General features: G+C 34.5%; 1 protein-coding gene and 1 long non-coding RNA gene across 9 annotated transcripts in view; one reads left to right on the top strand and one right to left on the bottom strand.

The window, feature by feature from the left end:
- Positions 1-21,045, bottom strand: part of LOC106871768 (uncharacterized) — a 1,221,261-nt gene that overhangs the window by 470,945 nt on the left and 729,271 nt on the right. For 4 of the 8 annotated variants that reach the window (XR_016244689.1, XR_016244690.1, XM_089364845.1 and 1 more), the window contains exons 50-51: positions 11,350-11,381; positions 5,727-5,775 (exon numbers count right to left, since the gene is read on the bottom strand). Coding sequence is in view for 6 of the 8 variants with exons in the window: in XM_089364845.1 (XP_089220971.1) it covers positions 5,727-5,775; positions 11,350-11,381 (81 nt within the window). In the remaining 2 variants the exon portion in view is untranslated. Of the gene's footprint in view, positions 1-5,726; positions 5,815-11,349; positions 11,382-21,045 lie in introns of all 8 variants that reach the window. The other 4 variants (XM_089364843.1, XM_089364846.1, XM_089364844.1 and 1 more) reach the window with 1 other exon arrangement.
- The window catches only part of LOC128249695 (uncharacterized), a 77,766-nt gene that overhangs the window by 7,239 nt on the left and 49,482 nt on the right, over positions 1-21,045 (top strand). The window contains exon 2 of the long non-coding RNA XR_008265812.2: positions 11,324-11,485. This is a non-coding gene — a long non-coding RNA (uncharacterized LOC128249695). The remainder of the gene's footprint in view (positions 1-11,323; positions 11,486-21,045) is intronic.

Raw genomic sequence — 21,045 nt, 5'->3', positions numbered from 1 at the left:
TGTTTGGACAATAAAGTATATATCTAGTGATTGTTTGCCAGCTTCATTCATAATCTGGCTCTTGTGTAATTTAGGGAAACCATAGAAAAGACTAGGTTTACATTTAAAATTGTGATACAATCGATTACTTTCGTAGTAAGTACCGTTTTCTAGCATGGACAGTACTAGGTTATTGTGTTATACTGTGTCCATCAGAACTACATCACTTCTTTTATCAGATTCTTTATTAGTCAATCGTTCTCTATTTGTAGTTCAATTAAATTATTTCATCCAATATTGCTGTGATTTCAGTCGATTCTCTTGCTTGTGTAAAGCATTTTTCTGGAAAATCAAAATATGGTCACAAAAGTCATCGAGTGTTTTATTCCTCAGTTCAGGTGCAAAATAATTGCTTTTGTTTTTGACCAGTTATATATTGATGATGTTATAATCAATTAGTGCTTCAGTGAGTCGCAATTTGCTGCAAAATTCGCTAATGCCATCTTTGATTCCTTCTGATTAGATTTGTGTGTGGTGAGGATAAATTTTAGTCCTTTTGCCAGTATGTTGATTTTTATTGTTGAGCAAGTTTTGCTTGATAAGGTTATTAACTTAGCTGGAGGAAAATTAGAATTCCTAACTGGAATATATGTATGTATGTATGCATGCCTGTGTGGGTAAAATCAGGACTTTGTACCACACAGTAATTGACACAGGACCATGATAACAGGTATCATGCAGTTGTTGACGAGAGGCGCCTACCTCTGTAAAGCTGGCTTCTGGGTCCTTCACCTAATTTCTTTAATCTTTAATACACTCCCTAACAGCCATCCCCTATCTAACACCAGTTCTTCCTTGTTACCACTTTTCTTTCAACCCCGAATCATTAGTTAGCCATTATTCATCCTGTAATATTGTTCTTTCAACCCACACCTTCATTCATAACCCATCCTTTCACCCCACTGTGCCTCCAACTGATCTCACATCGTCCCCATTATACTTCTCACCCACCTCTTTCTTTTACCAATTCACTCCTCCAACTTACACAGCAGCTTATTATCTCTCTTTCTCCTCTTTTTTTTATACAGTATATTCACTTCTTTTCTGTGGCTCTTCATAATGACATGTCCCCTACTACCCACTCATTCCTACAGACCTCATATCCTTATTTTCAACCCTGACACCTCATCGACCCTATTTTTCATCATTTCCCTACTCCACATGATCCACTCCCACCTTCTCTCCTTTACAGCAACAGATATGTTCTATTTTTCTCTCATAATTTTCCAATTTTACTGTTCATTCTTCAAATATAATTTTGTCCCACCTCGGGATTCACAGTTTTGCAAGCAGCAAGGTGACCTCATTTGTGTTGGTGACATGATAAAAGCAACAAATACACGTGATGAATGGATATTTTGAAGGAGACATTGTCTATATGGTAAAATGCTAAGTATTAAAAAGGGGCATCTAACTGTTGGAAAGATGTAAATGTAGATACTGGTGTACGATGCCAGCATGGAACATGAATTTTGGATGGTGATGATAATAGGTGTCAATATGTATATATTCTAACAGGAGTACCCGGCATTGCTCGAGTATTAAATACTAGGCAATGGTCATAACAGGTTCTACCATTTGTTTTTGTTGTACATCTCTTTGAATATTTTTTGCATTAAGTTGCAAACATTGACATTGAGAGGAAGAAGTGATTTCTCCCATAAACCATAAATAAAGTAGTAACAACAGGGTGAAAAGCCCTGGAGAAGCTACAAGTGTATTTCAGGAGGTGCAACAATTGGATGTAAAGTAGCCCTGAAAAAGGCCGTGTTATCGTTTTCACAATAGCCCTGAAAAGGATTGTTAACCATTCACAGGTATAAAACGTCCTTTTTCGTTCACATGAAAAGCAGTGGATGCAGTGATGCCAAAACTCAAGCCATCTGCATGGAGATTGAGAAACTGTAGCGGACAAAATAAAAATAAAAAGACTTAAGAAAAATGAGTAATTTTGAAAGAATGACAACAATAGTACTCACTCACCATAAACCTGTTCGGTGGGGAACCTGCGGAATGTTGGGTGGCCTACAGTACCTCGCGGAGGATGACATTTTTCGTTTTGGCATTCAGGGTGAACACGAAAAGGTAATTTTTCACATCCGACTCTTGAGCATCAGACGTGTAATTGACCGTGCGAGAAGCATGGTTAGCCTAAATGGAGACCTGTTGTTGTTAGTGTTTGGCCTTGGGACTTGTTGATGGACATGGCAAAGTAAAGTCGAAGAGGGAACTGAAGTCGACGCAAGGAACAGGGGAATTGCTTATCTGATGGAGTAAGAGGTATCCTAGGTATAAAGACGTTGTCTCTGATGACACAACCCATAAGAATTGTTGCTTCAATAACGTGAGGCAGAGCATTTTTTACCACAGACCGTATTCCGTTGCAGCATGACCGGAGCTCCAATTTCAAGGTGCAGTTGATGAGGCGGTAGTCCGGAGAGGTCCTAGGAATTGAGGAATTCTGTGGGAAAATTAACAGCCTCTACTTGGTCCATAACATTGTCCACAGACTTGTAGGTGTGAAGGTTTCTAGAAAGGCTTCGTAGTAGGTTTTCATTGAGTTTCGTAAGAAATGTGATTTTGGGAGCTAATATGGCTCTTTAGCACAGCCAATTCAGGTTTTGGTAGTTTATGTGCAGATAGGGAAAAATACCAGTCGTAAGGTCATCCACAGTGTCCACAGGTGTGTCTACGTGTAAGACAGCCATCTCTCAAGCTGCATCGGAGGAAGCTGTATCATCACCACCAGTGAGAAGTTGCTTGGAGAAGTCGCCCAATAAGATTTTGCCGAAAAGCTGGGCCCTTGTGTTTGTTGTACGAGTCAAAATTGTCACGTCCTGTCACAGGGAAGATAACTTAATGAAGCCATTACAGCGTCGGCTCAGGTGCCTTTTAGAATTATGGGTAGGGTTTGTCTGAAATCACAAGACTGTTTCCTGAATAACGCATATTGGTAGTGTGTGTGAGCCCGTTCTGCTGACTTTCGGTAGACCATAAAATTGAAGGTCGTTACCGCCGGCAGTAAGTAGGCAGTCCTCATTGTCGATGAGTGCTCTGTTGAAGAATTCATTGTTGAAACCAACTTTCAAGTGAGCAACAGAATTTGTTCTTGGTGGTGTTAGTCCTCTGAGAGGTCTTCCTTGTATTTCTCCCATAAGGTTACAGGATTACTGAGTTTGCATGTTTGCAATAACACTGCAAAGAGTTTTCGAAGACTCCTCGCCGAGCGTATTGTAGCTGCTTCTGCCATTGTTGCGTCCCACTGAGCGCCGTCTTCTAGCAGGTTGCTTTTACGGCAGGCTTCGCAGTATGTAGTAAAAACTTCACCTTTAAAGCTTTTCAGGTCGTCAAAAGATGTCGGTCCAGTGGCCTCATGCAGCAGTAGGCGAAAGTAAAATAATTCTTGTTGGTTAAGGTGAACTGTATAAACTCTTCCAAGGGTGAGGTAAGATTTTAAGTTTGCCTGTCCCTCGATGGGTTGTCTTTGTTTCCTTGATTCCCAAATGTGTGTTTTCTTTTTCCAAATGTAATATAATGGAACCTGGGGATACAGGAGTGTCTTTGCAAAGGGGTCATTGGTGCATAGTTAGAAGAAGGTGGTGAGCACGGTGTCCAAGGGTTCTTGTGCCAGCTGGAGAAGTAAACTTCCTGACCGTTCTCAAGATGCAAAACTTGAAAAAAAAATTGATTTTTTTCAGTTTTACGTGCTTTTTTTTTGTCGCACAAGGATGCCTTTGGACATAGAACAGATACTTGATAGAACCGCTATTACATGTGGCTTTTTGGCTGTAAAACCAAGGAAATCACACTTTCCAGGAATAAGTTTTCTACTGTGTAACTTAGCAAAATTGCGAAAAATCGATTATTTTCAAAATTTTTCGCAATTTTCTTGGGAATCAGGGGCCCCAGGCAGTGCCAAAATATCTGTCTGAAATGTCACATGTCGGTCCTTTTGACACCAAAATTATAAAAATGGGACGTTCCTGTAAAAACTTCTCACGTGCAATTTTGGCCATTTTTTGCAAAAAAGTGTGTGTGGGAGGGTCCCTTCAGTTTTATCGATTTTTCTCCTAGAAAAGTGTATCTCTAGGCATCAGTAATGCGGCAGTGACCTGCCTGGGTAAATTTGCCATTTAATAAAAAAAAAAAATTCATCAAAATTGGATGAAAAATGTGAAAATGCAAAAAAGTATACACACACACACACACATTTGAGTTATATATGTGTGTAGGTGCATGTGTATATATATATGTATGTATATATGTATATAGATATATGTATGTATGTATATATGTATATAGATATATGTATGTATGTATATATGTATATATATATTTGTACCTGTATATATGCGTGTGTGTGTGTGTGTGTATATATACGCACACATATATATAGAGATATATGTGTGTGTGTGTATGTACGTATATGTACATATTTCTATTTTACATGAGATATAAGCATACCTTGATCCTCTAAAGACTGATTTCTCAATGTAAGGCCACATGTACCTCTATCACATTTTATTAATTTTAAGATCCCAATTTACAGAAAAGTCAGTGTTCAATTCCTATGGATTGTCATAAAACTTTTTCTCTGTCTTCTTGTTTATAAGATGTATAATACCATAACTTTGTATTGAATGAAATGTGTTATTCATTGACAAGCTTTTTCTGGTTTGTTTAATCCAAGTTAAGGTTCCTTATTTGGACAATTGAAGTTATAATTTTGCCTTCCTGTTGTGGTTAGCAGACATGTTCAATTCCTGTAGGTGATGTTGCAACTGTTTTCCTCTTCTATATTATATATACACAAAATATCTCTCTAGAATATGTGTAAATTGAAGATTTTCTTGCCACACCTTGCTAAGATACACCTATATTTGCTCTATTAATTTATGGTTTTATAAGGAATGTAATGTAACTAAATCAAGACATGTTAATATTTTACAGCTTTAATCAGTTGTGCAGGGAAATTAAGAAATGGCATACGACTCTACGAATATGAAAAGTACTAGTTAGGTTGTACCAATATTAAAAGTTTTCTACTTCTAATCATATGAAAACTAGCAGCTTACTCAACAAATATGAAAAAATGTTAGCCTGGTCTACCAGTATGATATATAGTTGCTCGTTCTTCTAATATTAAACAGTATTCAGACATACTAAAATGAAATCTTATACACTGACATCTCGTCTACTATATTCAAAAGGTTTGAATTTTGTGGGGAGGGGGATAGTTGATCAAATCTACTCCAGTACTCAACTGGTACTTAACCTATTGACTCCGAAAGGATGAAAGGCAAAGTTGACCTCGGAGGAATTTGAACTCAGAATGTAGCAGCAGACGAAATACCACTAAGCATTTCGCCCAGCTTGCTAACAAACACTGACAATATTAGAAAAAAATAGACGCCTATTGTGCTGGATCTACAATGAGAGATAGAGTAGACAGTAATACCGAGTGGAAGAATAGTAAATAGCTACACAAGTCTGAAGAACAATAGCTTGGTCTACCAGCATGAAAAATAACATGTACCAATGTGAGAAAATATCTGAAAATATTCATAAACAGGATATACAGCATCCCTTTTATACAACCATTGATGAAATTCTCAACAACACATTTATCCCAATTTATGAAGACAGGACAAAAAGAAAATATCATTTAAAAATTAAAGAAGACTTACCATTGGTCTTGACATGGAAAAATCGGCATCATCATCATCACTGAAAGCTCTGTAAATAGGATTAAAGTCTAATGATTCAGTCTTTTCACTGAAAGTAAGGAATAGAAGAAACATTGTGTTTTTGCATGAAATGGACTCAAGAAAATGGGAAAGGAAGTAAAATTTAAGGAATTGTTGGCAGGTGAATAGTTTTACATAGAGAGAGTGATTGGGTCAGAGAAGAAGGGTGAGGTGTGTAGGAGTGGCAGAAAAGATGGAGAAACTATTTGTGACAGAAGCAAGTAACACAGGACAGGAGAGGAATCATATCTTAAAAAATACATTCATTCACAGATAAATATATATTTACAACACTTCCAATATAACATCAGTCACAGTATAACAACAATCCCAAAATAACATCAGTTATTAAATAAATATATCAAAACACATCCATATATATTTAGTGTTTCTGTGAAATTATGTTCGATGAGAGATCGGTCATTTAGGATAAGAATCAAACTGACCAGTTTCATTGTTACCTTGCAATTCACCAAGATCCACAGAATCTATATGGCTATTATTGCTTATATTTATTTCTTCATAATACAGTCATCAATGCTTCAAATATCAGCCGTTATTTTCAGAAGAAAGAAATTAAGGAAAATACCATGAGATTTTTCAGGCCATTATTGTAAAGACATAGGAAGCGGGTAGATGATATAAATGGTATATGGTATAGATGGGTAGACGGTATATAGAAAGTGGAGAATTATTATTGTTGTTGTTGCTGCTGTTCGCCCAGGTCAGCTCATCTGCCTTGTTGCAGAGCCAGGAATCGTTCGTCTCTCTGAGGTTTACGTGCATCTTGCTTTTTGTAGTGTTTTAAGCTGCTTTCTTGGAGGCCAATGTGCTGTCTTGGTGAGCGACTCTGTACGCTTCACGCTTCTCATTAAGTAGCTTCTGAATTACCACATTTTTGTTGTCAGAGCAGTTTTAGTGTTTATGCGAGTTCTGACATAGATGAGTGATCCAGGACTGTATAATACGTCTTCGAACGCCACCCAGTCTTCTTCCGTCCACTCATTTCCAATGTTGAGTTGGCTCAACTTACTGTCCACGTGGTCCCAGCTGACATTCAGTTTCACATTGTGTCATTTCAATTTGCTGACACTCAGTCGCTTGTTTGCCTGCTTCACTTGGATGTGCTGGATGTGGGCTGGGTGCGCATGTCCTGTTTTGCAAAGATGAATCTGTGATCTGACCAGCATTCTGTACCACATATGGCCTTTGTAGCCCTAACATCCCATCTACCCCACCTCCTGACTATGTCATATTCAATTAGATGCCAAGGTTTGTTGCATGGATGCACTCTGGTCGTTTTGCGGTTGGGCAGTCAAATCATTGTTGGTGATCACTCGACCATATGCTGCGCAGTTCTCCGGCAGCAGATGACAGTTGCTGCGGATATTGCCAACTCCGCTTTTCCCACTATCTCGATCCCTTATCTAGTACCCCGTAGCAACTCTGGCACTGAAGTTGCTGAAAAAGACGAGCTTGTCCTTCTTAGACACAATTACTATGTAAGCTTCCAAGTCTTCATAAATCTTATCATTAAAATTCTCAGAGCTAGTCATGGTGGGGCTGTAAGCACTGTGATAGTGCTTTCTTCCGATCTGAAGCTGCAGAGGCATCAGTCCTTTGGGGATGCTGGTTAGCTTGCTGATAAGACTAGATCTGGTGGTAAAATCCACCCCTCCTTCACATTGTTCATCGCAACTAAGGCCAATCTAGAAGAGGGTTAACCGATTTGCTCTCAGTCAGCTGACCTTTGTTTACAAGTCTGGTCTCACACGAGCTGCAATGTGTATGTTGCACCTGCCGAATTTCCTAACAAGAGCTACTGACTCTCGGGGTTGTTGTTTTGGAGCTGTCCATGAGAGCTCACTAATTCCATGAGCGAATAGCGAATGATGTCAATGATGTCTTCATCTTGGTGTTTCAACCGCATTGCTTGAATCGCCACCTTCAGTGGTATACAGACCAGGATAAGTTGAAGCAAGCAATGTTTATGGCACCTTTGCCAGCCCCCTCTTTTGGCATAGAGGTGACCAGCGCTCTCTTGGGGCTGCTCAGACATCCACACATCTGCCAAATTTCACTGCTGCTTTGGTCAGTGGAACATGAACCCTGCCCTGGGACACCTGTCTTTAAGTTTGTAACTACGGCACCCAGTGCTGAATCTTACACTTACCCTCTCACACATATCCATTGTATACTGATACAATGATTCTCTTTACTCTTTTCTAATCTCGTTTTCACCTGAGTGCCACATAGACTTCAACAACCCATTTCCACTCTCCGCTATTAGAAATCACATACCAATTACCACTTCCTGTATCCATTACTATGATGACCATCTGAAATATGATAAAGACAATCCCTTTCTCCTTCCCTTAATTTTTTTCTTTTTCTTTATTAAAAGAATATATCTTTTGCTTCAGTCTTTGTTGTCTTTTCCTTTTCCACTTGGCTCAATTCACTGCTTTGTTTTATATCTATATTTCTTTTTAATTATTTCTGCCGAGGAACCAGGATTTCTCATGATTTCTACCGAGGAACCAGGATTTCTCAAAGACCAGTATTTCTCAAAGACCAAGATTTCTCATGAATTCAGTTTCATTCTTTAATTGCTGCTTGCTCTCAGCGTCTTGAGAAGAAGAAACTGGAATCTGTAGAATTCTTAAGTAACAATAAAACTGGTCGTTTTGATCTTTGTCCCAAACTGCCAAAAAATCATGGTTTTGTGTAATTGTTTGAGATTTCTTCATATTTAACATTATTTTCTACTCTAGACACAACGTCCGAAATTTGGGGGGAGGGGGCCAGTCGATGGGATCGAACCCAGTACGCAACTGGTACTTAATGTATCGACCCCAAAAGTATGAAAGACAAAGTCGACGTCAGCGAAATTTGAACTCAGAATGTAAAGACAGACGAAATACCAGTAAGCATTTCGCTTTGCATGTTAACATTACTGCCAGCTCGCCGCCTTCCTCAAATTCAATATCATATAACAACATATGTATGTTGTGGTGGTTATCATTCATCTTCCACAATGTGGACATTTCAGTTTCAACACACAAACTTTGGTCAAGTCCCTTGTTACAAAAGTCGAATCCCAAAATTAGTGAATACATTCTCCCTACCCACATCTTTATCTATCTATCTATCTATCTATCTATCTATCTATCTAAGTAACCCCATGCCGTCAAGTAGCGCCTCCGTCGTGGGACGTTGGACTGACGGTCCGGTTGAGATGCTCGGGGTCTGGTTTGGTCCAGACCTCCAAACGGAGAAGAACTGGGACGAGATAACGAGAAGGGTGGCCACTCTAGCCCGGCAATGGGCCGAGAGGAAGCTTTCCCTGAAAGGTCGGGCGGAGGTGGCGAACACGTACATCGCGTCCGTCATCTACTACCGCCTGACCGTCGTTCCTTGTCCCGACCCTACCATCACCAAACTGGAGCGCATCCTCTTCCGCTTCTTGTGGAAAGGAAGCGTTCCGATGGTTAGGCGATCCGTTTGCTGCCAACACCCGTTAAAAGGAGGACTGGGCATGCCGTGGTTGATGATGCGCAGACACACACTGAGACTGCGACATCTCCGGCTCTACGTAGACAGCGGTGAACAGGTGTGGTCACCGTTTGTGCGGCGCGCTTTCCCGCAGCTCGTCTCCATGACCGAACTGCAGTCATGGATCAAGAAGAGGCCGAGGAAGGGCGAATGGCACAGCGAGTGTCGCGCTGCTCTTCGGCAACTCCAACAACCCGGGTCAACCTTGAGCGACTGCATCACAACTAACGCATTCTATAGTGGATTAGTGGAGGGAAGGTACGACGACGATCTCGGGGCGAACCTGGGCGTCGACGAGGAATACCTGACCCGCCTGTTTAAGACGACCTTCGGGCCGCGACCTATGGACAACTTCCAGAGATCCCTGGCCTGGCAGTGCTATCGAGAAGCACTACCCGTTCGGGATAAGCTCTACAGGCATGGCTCGAGAAACACGGGGCCGACCTGTCCGAGATGCCGGCAGAGCGACGAAACCGTTCTGCACGCACTCGTACAGTGTCCCACCATTTCCGAGCTGTGGGCTTACGTCGAACAACTGCTATCGCGTGTGGGACGAGTCGGTCTATCAGCCGAGTCTATCGTGAATATTGTCGCGCCTCCTTCCTTTAAACGGGAAGGAAGAGCTATTTTCATCGTACTTGTGGCTATGGCGAAAGAATGTGTATGGTGGACGCGTCTGAAAGGTCTAGAGACAAAGACTTTCCTCTCTGGGCAATCTCTCATCAACTTCTTCAAGTATCACCTGAAGAGGAAGTTGAGAGTAGAAAGGGAAGTCTTGTCTAGTGAATGCTTCAAAAAAAGATGGGTGAATGTAGCAAGGATGGCACGTGTGAACGACGGAGCCATCTTGAGCATAACCCTATGAACAAGAAAAAAAAAATAAAACAAAAAGGCAAAAGAGAGTCACTTACTGTTATAGTTTCTTCAATGAGAATATTGACCAAGGTTACCGTGGTTTTTTCCGTAGGCTTTTCCTTCCACGGCTAAACCTAAACTGTCCTCCCCTCTTTTTACACGAGAACATTACTGTGTGATACACGATCCCTATTGATCGGCCTTTCCTTTTCTTTTTTTTTCGATCCCTTTTGATCGAACTCCCCCTTTTTCCCTTCCTACGATCCCTTTTGATCGACACCACCAATTTTTTTTTTTTTTTCCTTCCTTCCCCCTCCCAAAAAGAAAAGCTCTACATTGTATTTGTCCCATCTTCGTTGAGCCCTGTGTGGCTAATAAAAGAAATGTATCTATCTATCTATCTATCTATCTATCTATCTATCTATCTATCTCTCTCTCTATATATATATATATATATATATATATATATATAAATATATACACATACATATTATCTTCTATTTCTCTATCTCTCTCTTCCGCCCTCTCTTTCCATCCCTTTTTAACTTCCTCTGACGTCCTCTTTCTCTTGCTCTCTTTCTCCCTCCCACACTGTTTAGGAATATGATTAGGATCATCATTTACAGATTCTATGGATTTTGCACTGAGTTCACAAAGCAGTTTCAACTGCGCCTTACTTTGCAAAAATCTTTTCTTTTTATGATAGTAAAAGACATCAATATCACAAAATCTCATTTTTTTCACAAATTTAATTGTCTGCTTATTAAAATTATTAATCTTGTAGCTCCCTTAAGAGAGATAAGTGTAGAAAAATAAAGAACTGCTATATTTAAATCCTATCAAACTTTGGTATTTTGAGCCTTCAATTGATGCCTGCCTTTCTGCTATTTGTAAATAATACTTGTGATCTAATCAGGTAAGATTTAGAAGAGCAGCAATTTAACATATTTCAAACATATAATGAGAAAAGACTCATATAGAAATCAATAATTAACTGATATTGGTAGTTGTCTCGCTTATTGGTTTTGGATTATCAATGTCCACAAAAGATATTTTTGTTTACTAATTTATCTTACTATATAGCATAACTGAAACCCTGATACATATGTGTACTTATATATTTTCAGATTTAAGGACATATTTCTTGCATTACCTGTGTTTAGAATAGACTTCCATCTGGAAATCCTGAAAATAAAAGAAATGGTATTAAATATGAAAAAGAATGATCGAGATCCATCTTCCGACAACACATCATACAGAGAAGAGATTATTGAATATAAATAGTGCATGTGAGTATAGCAACAGTTATCTGATGGAGATAATCTAATCCATAATATCTCAGATACACATGATTTCATTTGTTTTTCCTTTATAGGTTTTTATAATTTCTTCTTTATAGTTTTAGCATGGTAAATTGATTTTGACATGGAATTTGAATGGATAAAATCTTCTGGTTAGAAACAGCATCACATGATGATGAGAGAATTTCTATTTAATCAATTGAAACATTAATGTAAAATTTGTAAGCCGTATCAAACTAAGAATTGTATACAATATCATACATGCACCTTTAAAAATGACTAAAATGAAGGGAAGAAAGAGTGCAAAGAAAGAACAATTAAAAGGTTGCTGAACTCTATATGTTTTCTGTTTCACTCTCTCTCTGTTTATTTCCTCTTATTCCTATTTGTAAAAGAGCGTAGGCTCGAAACACAAAATACTTTTCCAATTTTCCCGAGCATCAAACTAATGCACTTGCTTGTTCTTACACCTGTCTTCGTCTATAAATTTTCTATAAATTTGAACTATATATATATATTCTTTCATGATTTTATTATTTTATTGTTTTACTTGTTTCAGTTATTTGATTGTGGCCATGCTGGTGCAAACATGTTTAGTCAAACAAATTGACCCCAGTACTTATTGTTTATAAGCTTAGAACCTATTCTATCGGTATTTTTTGCCGAACCATTAAATTACATGGTCATAAACACATCAACATTAGTCATCAAGTGATGTTCGGGGACAAACATAGACATGCAGATACACACACACACACACACATTAGGGAATACAATTCCAAAACTTACAGTGAAAATTCAATTTAGCAATTCTAAGTCAAATTTCCCCAACATATAATGCATATATAATTTAGAGAAAAACCAACTATTAACAAATTTAACGATGAAAAATGTCATTCAAAAACATCTAGAAAAATAAATATACCTAAAAGCCCTATTCCAAAAATCAATAAATTACACAATCAATAAAGAGTAAATAACCATAAAAGACAACGCGCGTTTCGTGGCTATATTTAAAATAAATTCGATTCAATCTAAAAATAAATTCAATTCGATCTAAAAATATAGTCACACTTCAGGTCTAAAATAAATCATAAGAATAAAAAAAATCATTGTACGTATCTAATCTTATAATGAAATATCAAATAAATATATAATGATACTTGTTTTAACAATAAATAATCGAAATATTTAACAACATTACTTAAAATAAAAACATGACTTATCTTATCGGGGAAGTAATGTTAAACTAAAATTTCAAACGTAATACGAAGATCTTAACGTTTATAAGAAAAATATTGCGCGAAAATATGGCATAAATATAAGAATGATAGAATAAATAGATAGAGTATGTAGTTAAACTGTTAAAATGACAAAATGTATATTAGCTGTGAGAATAAGAAAAATTAATTGTAGTATATCATTTACTGGAAAATTATAAAGTCTAAATAATCTAAAACTTAAGTATATGCATAAGTTAAGCTAAATTTCTATAATTAATCTATGTATTAAATAATTTATTTATTTAAAAGAACTTCTTAGTTTAATCTTATTTTAAATATGTAATATACCCAATATAATGTTGTGCTAAAATACACATTTCACTACTACAAATTATATATACAACAATTAGTATCATAAAAAAAGGGTTTATATACACACACACAAATTAGTTAAACTTATTATATAAGTAATTTAACTTATGTCTACGTTTAATTTTACGTTCATCTAGGGAATTAATCAAATTTTTATTATTAGTTTATAATATCTCCTTCAATTCATTAGTACATAAACAAAAATTACTACCTATTCGATAAGATCTTGCATTACAAACTCTCCCAATTTAAATTGTACTTAATATTTTTAGATTTTAGTTCCCATATACATTTACTAAGGCCAGTAGAATTAATTAAGCTTCTATTCTTAAATGAATTCATGCGTTGAACCACCCATAAATTAATTTTATTAAAAGTCGGCCCTATGTAAATAGTATTTAAATTATAACAATTTCTATTATTATTATTATTATCAATCAAAGTCATTGCACATTTATATACTACATCCTCCAAATTACATTTATTATTAAATTTACATTTACATTTATCTCTACTTGTACAATTATTTATATTCTGGTCTATATTATTATTATTATTATTATTATTATTATTAAATAATTATTAAATTTGTTTTTGTAAAACTTATTCAGCCGAAATTTATTAAATATCCATAATTATTACCAGAAAAATCCTTATATATTTTATTATCTCTAATGAATACTTCAATTATATTTAGAATCTATTTGACAAGGTTTGTTCTAACTTGAACTCTATAATGAATAATTAACCAAATTTTGCTCTTGTCATTTATATTATTATATTTATTTTTTATATCATTAAATTTATCATTATCATTAAAGGAATTAAGTTCAATCTTAATTTTTAGTATATTATCATTATATTAATGTTTTTGTTTTGTATAATCATAATACTTATTATCAATACCAGAATTACCAAACTAAATCATATCATAATTCTTTAATGTTAGGTTTATTATTATAAAAAATATAGGAATCATTTATATTATCTTCTTTTATATTATAATTATATTTTGAATTATTAAAGAATCTAATATTATTATTACATTCCGCCTCCCACAGTGCTTCATTATAATAAGTTGCGTATTTTTGGAAAATCTCAAAATTAGAAAAAAGCAACAATATTCTTTTACTCATATTATCTTTCAACGATTTCTTAATTGAGGGTGGATGATTACTATTAGCGCTAATATATCTAAGGTTTTCATTAATTTTATTGAATGGTTGGGTTTTATCTCTTATTAAATTAAAATTAGCATGTAAATAATTAACATTATAGTTCTCATTATAAATAGTAATACTTAATCCATTTTTTAAAAAAAAACTATATGGTTTTTTCTTATATAATTCTAGTGTTCTATTGGTGCAATTCTTAGTTATTAATAAAAGGTCATCCCTAAATAAACCACCCTCCAACTTTAAATTTTCTAATTGAAGTTCCGATAATAAATAAATACCTACTAAATCAGTTACCTGTGCAGAATCAGGTGTCCCTGTAGGTATATCAAAATAGTCCCTAGTATCCTTCCTAGCCCACAGCTTATTATTGTATCTAATCAACGATTTCCTAGCTGTTTTAACTACATTAACTTCATCATAAGTCATTCCTACCTTATTCATTGCATAAATAAGGGCCTTATTCAGGATGATCTCATTAATAGAAGAATAATAATTATCTATATCTATTTGAATGAATTTATATCTATTTTTATCTTTAATATTTTTAAACCATTTTAAAGTATCACTAGTACTAGTCCAAAGTTTAAGGTTACTAATTTCATTTGATCTATTAATATAGTTATTTAAAATGATTTCACTTAATTTACCTAGATCTGATTTACATGGACAAATAAGTCTAACTTTTGGGTCAGAATAAAAATTATCCTTGTGGTCTTTTAAAGTAATTCTAGCGTGCATAGGTACATAAAGTTCAGTTTTATTATCTAAGTTATATTTCATCATGATTAATTTAGAGGCTTTATTTATATTATAAAGAGTATTTTCTAGAACAGTTTTATATATTTTTTTATTAATTTCTTTCTCTAATAGGTTATCATATAATTTAACATCTAGTTTATACAGGTTCCTAGTTTTATCTGATTGTACTATAATTCCATCCATATCTTGCATTTCCTTTCTTCTAATTGCTAGATTTTTTAAATATTCATTATGTATATTTGGATATTTATGAAATTTAATATTTTTCATCACCTTCCAAATATTATCCTCTAAAACCTGTATATCTCTACTATACGGGGATTTCTTTCTAGATTTAAATCTTGAATTGATATAATTAGTATTCTCCAGATCGTTGATATTAGATATGTTACAGTTATTGTAGTAGGTTTTCCATTTAATTCTCTTAATAATCTTTAATATTCTTAATAAGTTTCGAATTATATTCTTTTCTGGATGGTACTGGAATATCCTTCAAAGATGAATTCCAAAATATCGGTTCTATCTTACCTGTAAGTTCCATAACTAACGAAATTGAGAGTTAAAACCAATCGATAAACGTTAGTTATAAATATAAATAAGAATATTACAATGATAATATTACGGAATACAATTCCAAAACGTACAGTGAAAATTAAATTTAGCACTTTTAACTCAAATTTCCCAATATATAATTCATATATAATTTAAAGAAAAATCAACTATTAACAAACACAGATAGTTTTTAAGGCAAAATCTTATCGAATAGGTAGTAATTTTTGTTTATTATGTACTAATGAATTTAAGGAGATATTAACTAATACTAAAAAATTTGGTTAATTCCCTAGGTGAACGTAAAATTAAATGTAAACATAAGTTAAATTACTTATATAATAACTTCACCTAATTTGTGTATATATATAAACCCTATTTTATCATACTAATTGTTGTAGATATAATTTGTAACAGTGAAATGTGTATATTAGCACTAGATAATATTGGGTATATTACATATTTAGAATAAGATTAAACTAAGAATTTTATTAAATAAATAAATTAATTAATAAATAGATTAATTATAGAAATTTAGCTTAGCTTATGTATATACATATTTAAGTTTTAGATTATTTAGACTTTATAATATTCCAGTAAATGATATACTACAGTTAATTTTTCTTATTCTCACAACTAAAATACATTTTATCATTTTAACAGTTTAACTACATATTCTAACAATTTATTCTATCATTCTTATATTTATGCCATATTTTCACGCGATATTTTTCTTATAAACGCTAAGATCTTCGTATTACGTTTGAAATTTTAGTTTAACAGTTATTCCCCAATAACATAATTCATGTCTTTATTTTAAGGAATATTGTTAAATATTTCTATTATTTATTGTTAAAACAAGTATTATTATATATTTATTTGATATTTTATTATAAGATTAGATAGTACAATGATTTTATTATTATTTTTTTTTATTCTTACGATTTATTTTAGACCTGAAGTGTGACTATATTTTTAGATTGAATCGAATTTATTTTAAATATAGCCACGAAACGCACGTAGTCTTTTATGGTTATTTGCTCTTTATTGATTGTGTAATTTATGGATTTTTGGAATAGTGCTTTGAAGTATATTTATTTTGCTAGATGTTTTTGAATGACAATTTTCATTGTTGGGTTTGTTAATAGTTGGTTTTACTCTAAATTATATGTATGTATATATATATATATATATATATATATATATATATATATATATATACATACGATGGGCGTCTTTCCGTTTCCATCTACAAAATCCACATGTCAGATTTTGGTTGGCCATAGGCTATAGCAGAAGAAATCTGCCCAAGATGCCACACAGTGGTAATGAGCCCGGAATCTCGTGGTTGTGAAACGAGGTTTTTATTATTAGCCGCACATATGTATTATATAGCCAGCGAGCTGACAAAATCTTTAGCACGCCAGCCAAAGTGCATAGTGGCATTTCATTCGTCTTTGCATTCTGGGTTGAAATTCCGCCGAGGTTGACTGACTTTCTTCCTTTTGTCATCAATTAAATGAGTACAAGTGGAGAATTTGGGGTGATGTAATCAACTACTTCCCTCCTATATATTCGAGTCCTTGCGCATACAGAAGAAAGTATATATATATAATTTGGGAATAAAAATAATGTCCGATTTTATAGGTGAAATTTTAAACGACATTTATTAAAGTATTGTCTCCTGTTATCAATCATGATATAAAAATATGAATAATTCATATTTCGTTCTTTCGGGTTAAAAGAATATTGTTCACAATCTCCTTCGATATTTACCCCCCGATGTTCGTCCCAGTTAAAGGATACATTAGACATTATTTACTCTATAATTTTCATAAAAATGTCAACGCGAGTCTAGCAGTAAAATTCATTTGAAATTATTTATGGAGATACTATAGTGAATGAAAGAATTTGCTGGAGGTAGTTTTCTAGTTTTCAAAGAGAGGAATTTTGACTTTGATGATGAGACAAATGTAGGGCGCCCTAAAAGCCCTGAATCCCAATAGTTGGAAACTGTTATCACAGCAAACCTTCTCACTTGTGCTAGGGAACTTAAAGAGAAATTTAAATAAGTCATATGACTATCCTATGCGAACTGAAAAGAACTGGAAAAGCTTCAGGATTTGGAAAATGGGTCCTGCTCAATCTTTCTCCAGAGAATCTGTAACAACATGTCATTTGTTACGAATCATTGCTTCACAACAACGTCAGATACTATGTTTTTGATAAGCTTGTTATTGGTGATGAGAAGTGGATCCTTTATCATAAAGTTAGATGCTGTAATTAAGGGATCAATGGAAGAAACAGGCTTGCTCAGCAAGCAAGAGGATGGTTTCATTCAAAGAAGATCTTGTTAAGTGTATGGTGGGATATTCAATGAAATACTTTACAAACTGTTAGGTAATACTCAAACAATCGACGCCAGATACTAAGGAGATCAACTTTGTCATTCGAAAGCAGCTTAGACAAAAATCGCCCATTCTCAGTCACCTGAAAGGGAGTTATTCAGCATCACGTTGTCTGCCCACACACTGCACGATTGCCTGAAGATCTCTTAGAATAGCGCCATTAGGCGAAATTGATTCATCCTCCATAATGTCCTGACTGCACTTTCTGATTATCTCTTGTTTAGGGGACCTACAAAATTATTTAGCTGGTCCTGAAATGGCACTAAGAGAAGAGTTTGGACGCAAATTGATATCGTATATTTCATAAATTTTAAAAAGGTGGCATCTATAAACTTGTTGACGGATGGAATGAGTTTCTACGAAGTAATGGATGTTACGTTCAGGAGTAATTCTACATATATATATAACAAAGGATGTCTGTGTGTGTGTGTCTGTGTGTGTAATACGTATGCATTTCTAAAGTTTTCAACTGGCTTTTTCCATACTTTATACACACATTAATTATGTGCCACGGATGTTCATGCACTATAACATTTTGCGATAAAACCGACCGTGAAATAAAGTACTCCGTTTATTTAAATAAACTATATGCATTTCTTATTCTATCGAAAACCATTGTGTAATATTGCTTCACTTTTATTCTTTCATTATTGTGCGCGTGTTTCAAAATGTGACGTCACATATCTGAGTGTATGTGTGGGAGTGTATGAATGTGTTTGTCTCTCTGACTGTATATGTGTTTCCGCGTTAGGTGCGCTATTAAACATGCACAAACATCTACGCATACATATACACATGTGACGATTGATATGCATCAATGTGTCTCTCTTACCATATGTATGTGTCTGCATGTGAGAGTGTATGTGTGCATATCGTCACATTTTGTATATGAATGTGTATGTGTCTGTGAGTCTGATGGTGTTTGTGCACCTGTTACCTACGTTCTTAAACACATATACATCTACACAAACTCTTGACAAAAAGGTCCAAGTTATATAAAAATTCACATCTACCGTCACATTAACAGTTCATCATTATCGCAGCAGTTGCAAGGTATTTAAAGTTCGCTTATATTTGGTTACTTTACACCTCATACAAAAAAATAGACATACTACATACGTACAACTGCTTACAAAAATGGATATTAATCAATATTTTTTTCTCTTGAAAAAATATGCTACTAAAGAAAAAACGTAATCTCTCCAGAAACGTCTATAAAGCAAGGAGGAGTGCAGAAAACCGAAGTTGACAGTCTCAAGAGTTCAGGCACATGAGACTTTCTCAACATCAGCAAAGGCATGCTGCAGCATGTCAGATGGAGTTTCAATACAGAATGGACATGACACCTTCCAAAGATCAACAAACGCATGCTGCAGTACGTCAAATACAGCCTCAAGAGAGAAAGGAGATTAGACCTTCTCAGCATCACCAAAAGCATGCTGCAGCACGTCTGATGGAGTCCTAAGACAGAAGGTAGATGAGACTTTCTTATGATAAGCAAAGGCATGCTGCAGCACGCCAGGAAGAGTCTCAAGAGAGAAGGGAGATGAGACTTTCCTAAGATCAGCAAAAGGTATGCTGCAGCACATAATGCTGAATCATTAAAACAACATTTAGCATGTCCGATTACTCATAGGGCCAATAGAATATCTCTCTGAAACAGACCATGTACAAATTCGTTCTTCACAGCACCTGCAGCTGCTTTCAGATACGATCCATTCCATTCTTATGAAAATGATAATTGGTGTCCAAATTGTTGTGCTAAACTCAAATTATCGTTTGTGCACAGCTTTAACATTTACTCCACCAATGTTTGGTCGTAAATGCTGCACTTTCTTGTATCACCTGTTTCAATATCAATGTAATATATATATATATATATATATATATATATATATATATATATATATATATATATATATACAAACAATGCCGTTTTAATCTCAAGCAACGCCGGGTTCTCTGCTAGTGTTTCTATAAACAAGTTTTTCATTTATAAAGACTTCAAGATCAGACATAATCTGATATGTATGTACGCATGTATATATGTATGTATACAAGTATGGCTGTGTGATAAGATGCTTCCTTCCCAACTACATGGTTCTGGATTCAGTCCCACAGAATAGCACCTTGGGCAAGTGTCCTCTGCTATAGTCTCGAGTCAACAAAAGTATTTGTATGTATGTGTGTGTCTTTGTTTGTCTCTTTACTATCAGTTGGCAACCAAAGTCGGAGTATTTATGTCCTGTAAAAGGGAATAATGTAATAAGTACTAGGCTTAAAAAGAATAACTCCTGGGTTCGATTTCTACGTTGTGTTAATGGTTAACCATTTCTACAAACAAAACTTTTCATTTATAAAGTCTTTCAAATCAGACATAATCTGATATGTATGTACGTACGTATGTATGTATGAATGTATGTATGTATGTATGTATGTAGGTAGGTAGGTAGGTAGGTAGGTAGGTATCTAAGTAGATATAGTGAGAGACTTATAGATTGATATACACATAAATATACATAAATATATTCTCATATATATATATATATATATATATATATATATATATATATATATATATATCGATATACTTATATATTGATATACATACATACATACATACATACATACATATATATATATATATATATATATATATATATATATATATATATATATATATATATACATACATACATATATATTGATATGTATTTAAGTATGTATTACGTAAGCCTGTATGCAGATATACCTGTACAGGCGTGGATGTAAACTTTTCAGATTTCTTGCCATTTCCGTGCTCTGGGATTTAGTGCATCAGCACAGCACCTTTAGAAAATTATTTTCTACAATAGTATTAACCAAAATCTTTCAAATGGTGATGCTAGACAGAAAGTGAAAGGAGCTCATCTCCTGTGTATATATGTGAGTATATATATATATATAATTTTGTTTAAAAGAGTTCCAACACTGTCTGTTTTTTATGTTTTATTTATATTCCTGCAGAACTAATGTGGGGTATAGAATATGGAATATACAATATATAATATAATATACAA

The sequence above is a fragment of the Octopus bimaculoides genome, chromosome 16 (assembly GCF_046866305.1).
Source record: "Octopus bimaculoides isolate indiv1 chromosome 16, ASM4686630v1, whole genome shotgun sequence".
NCBI classification, from domain to species: domain Eukaryota; kingdom Metazoa; phylum Mollusca; class Cephalopoda; order Octopoda; family Octopodidae; genus Octopus; species Octopus bimaculoides.
Note: the sequence above shows the minus strand (reverse complement) of the source record. Positions and strands in the feature narration are given on the sequence as shown.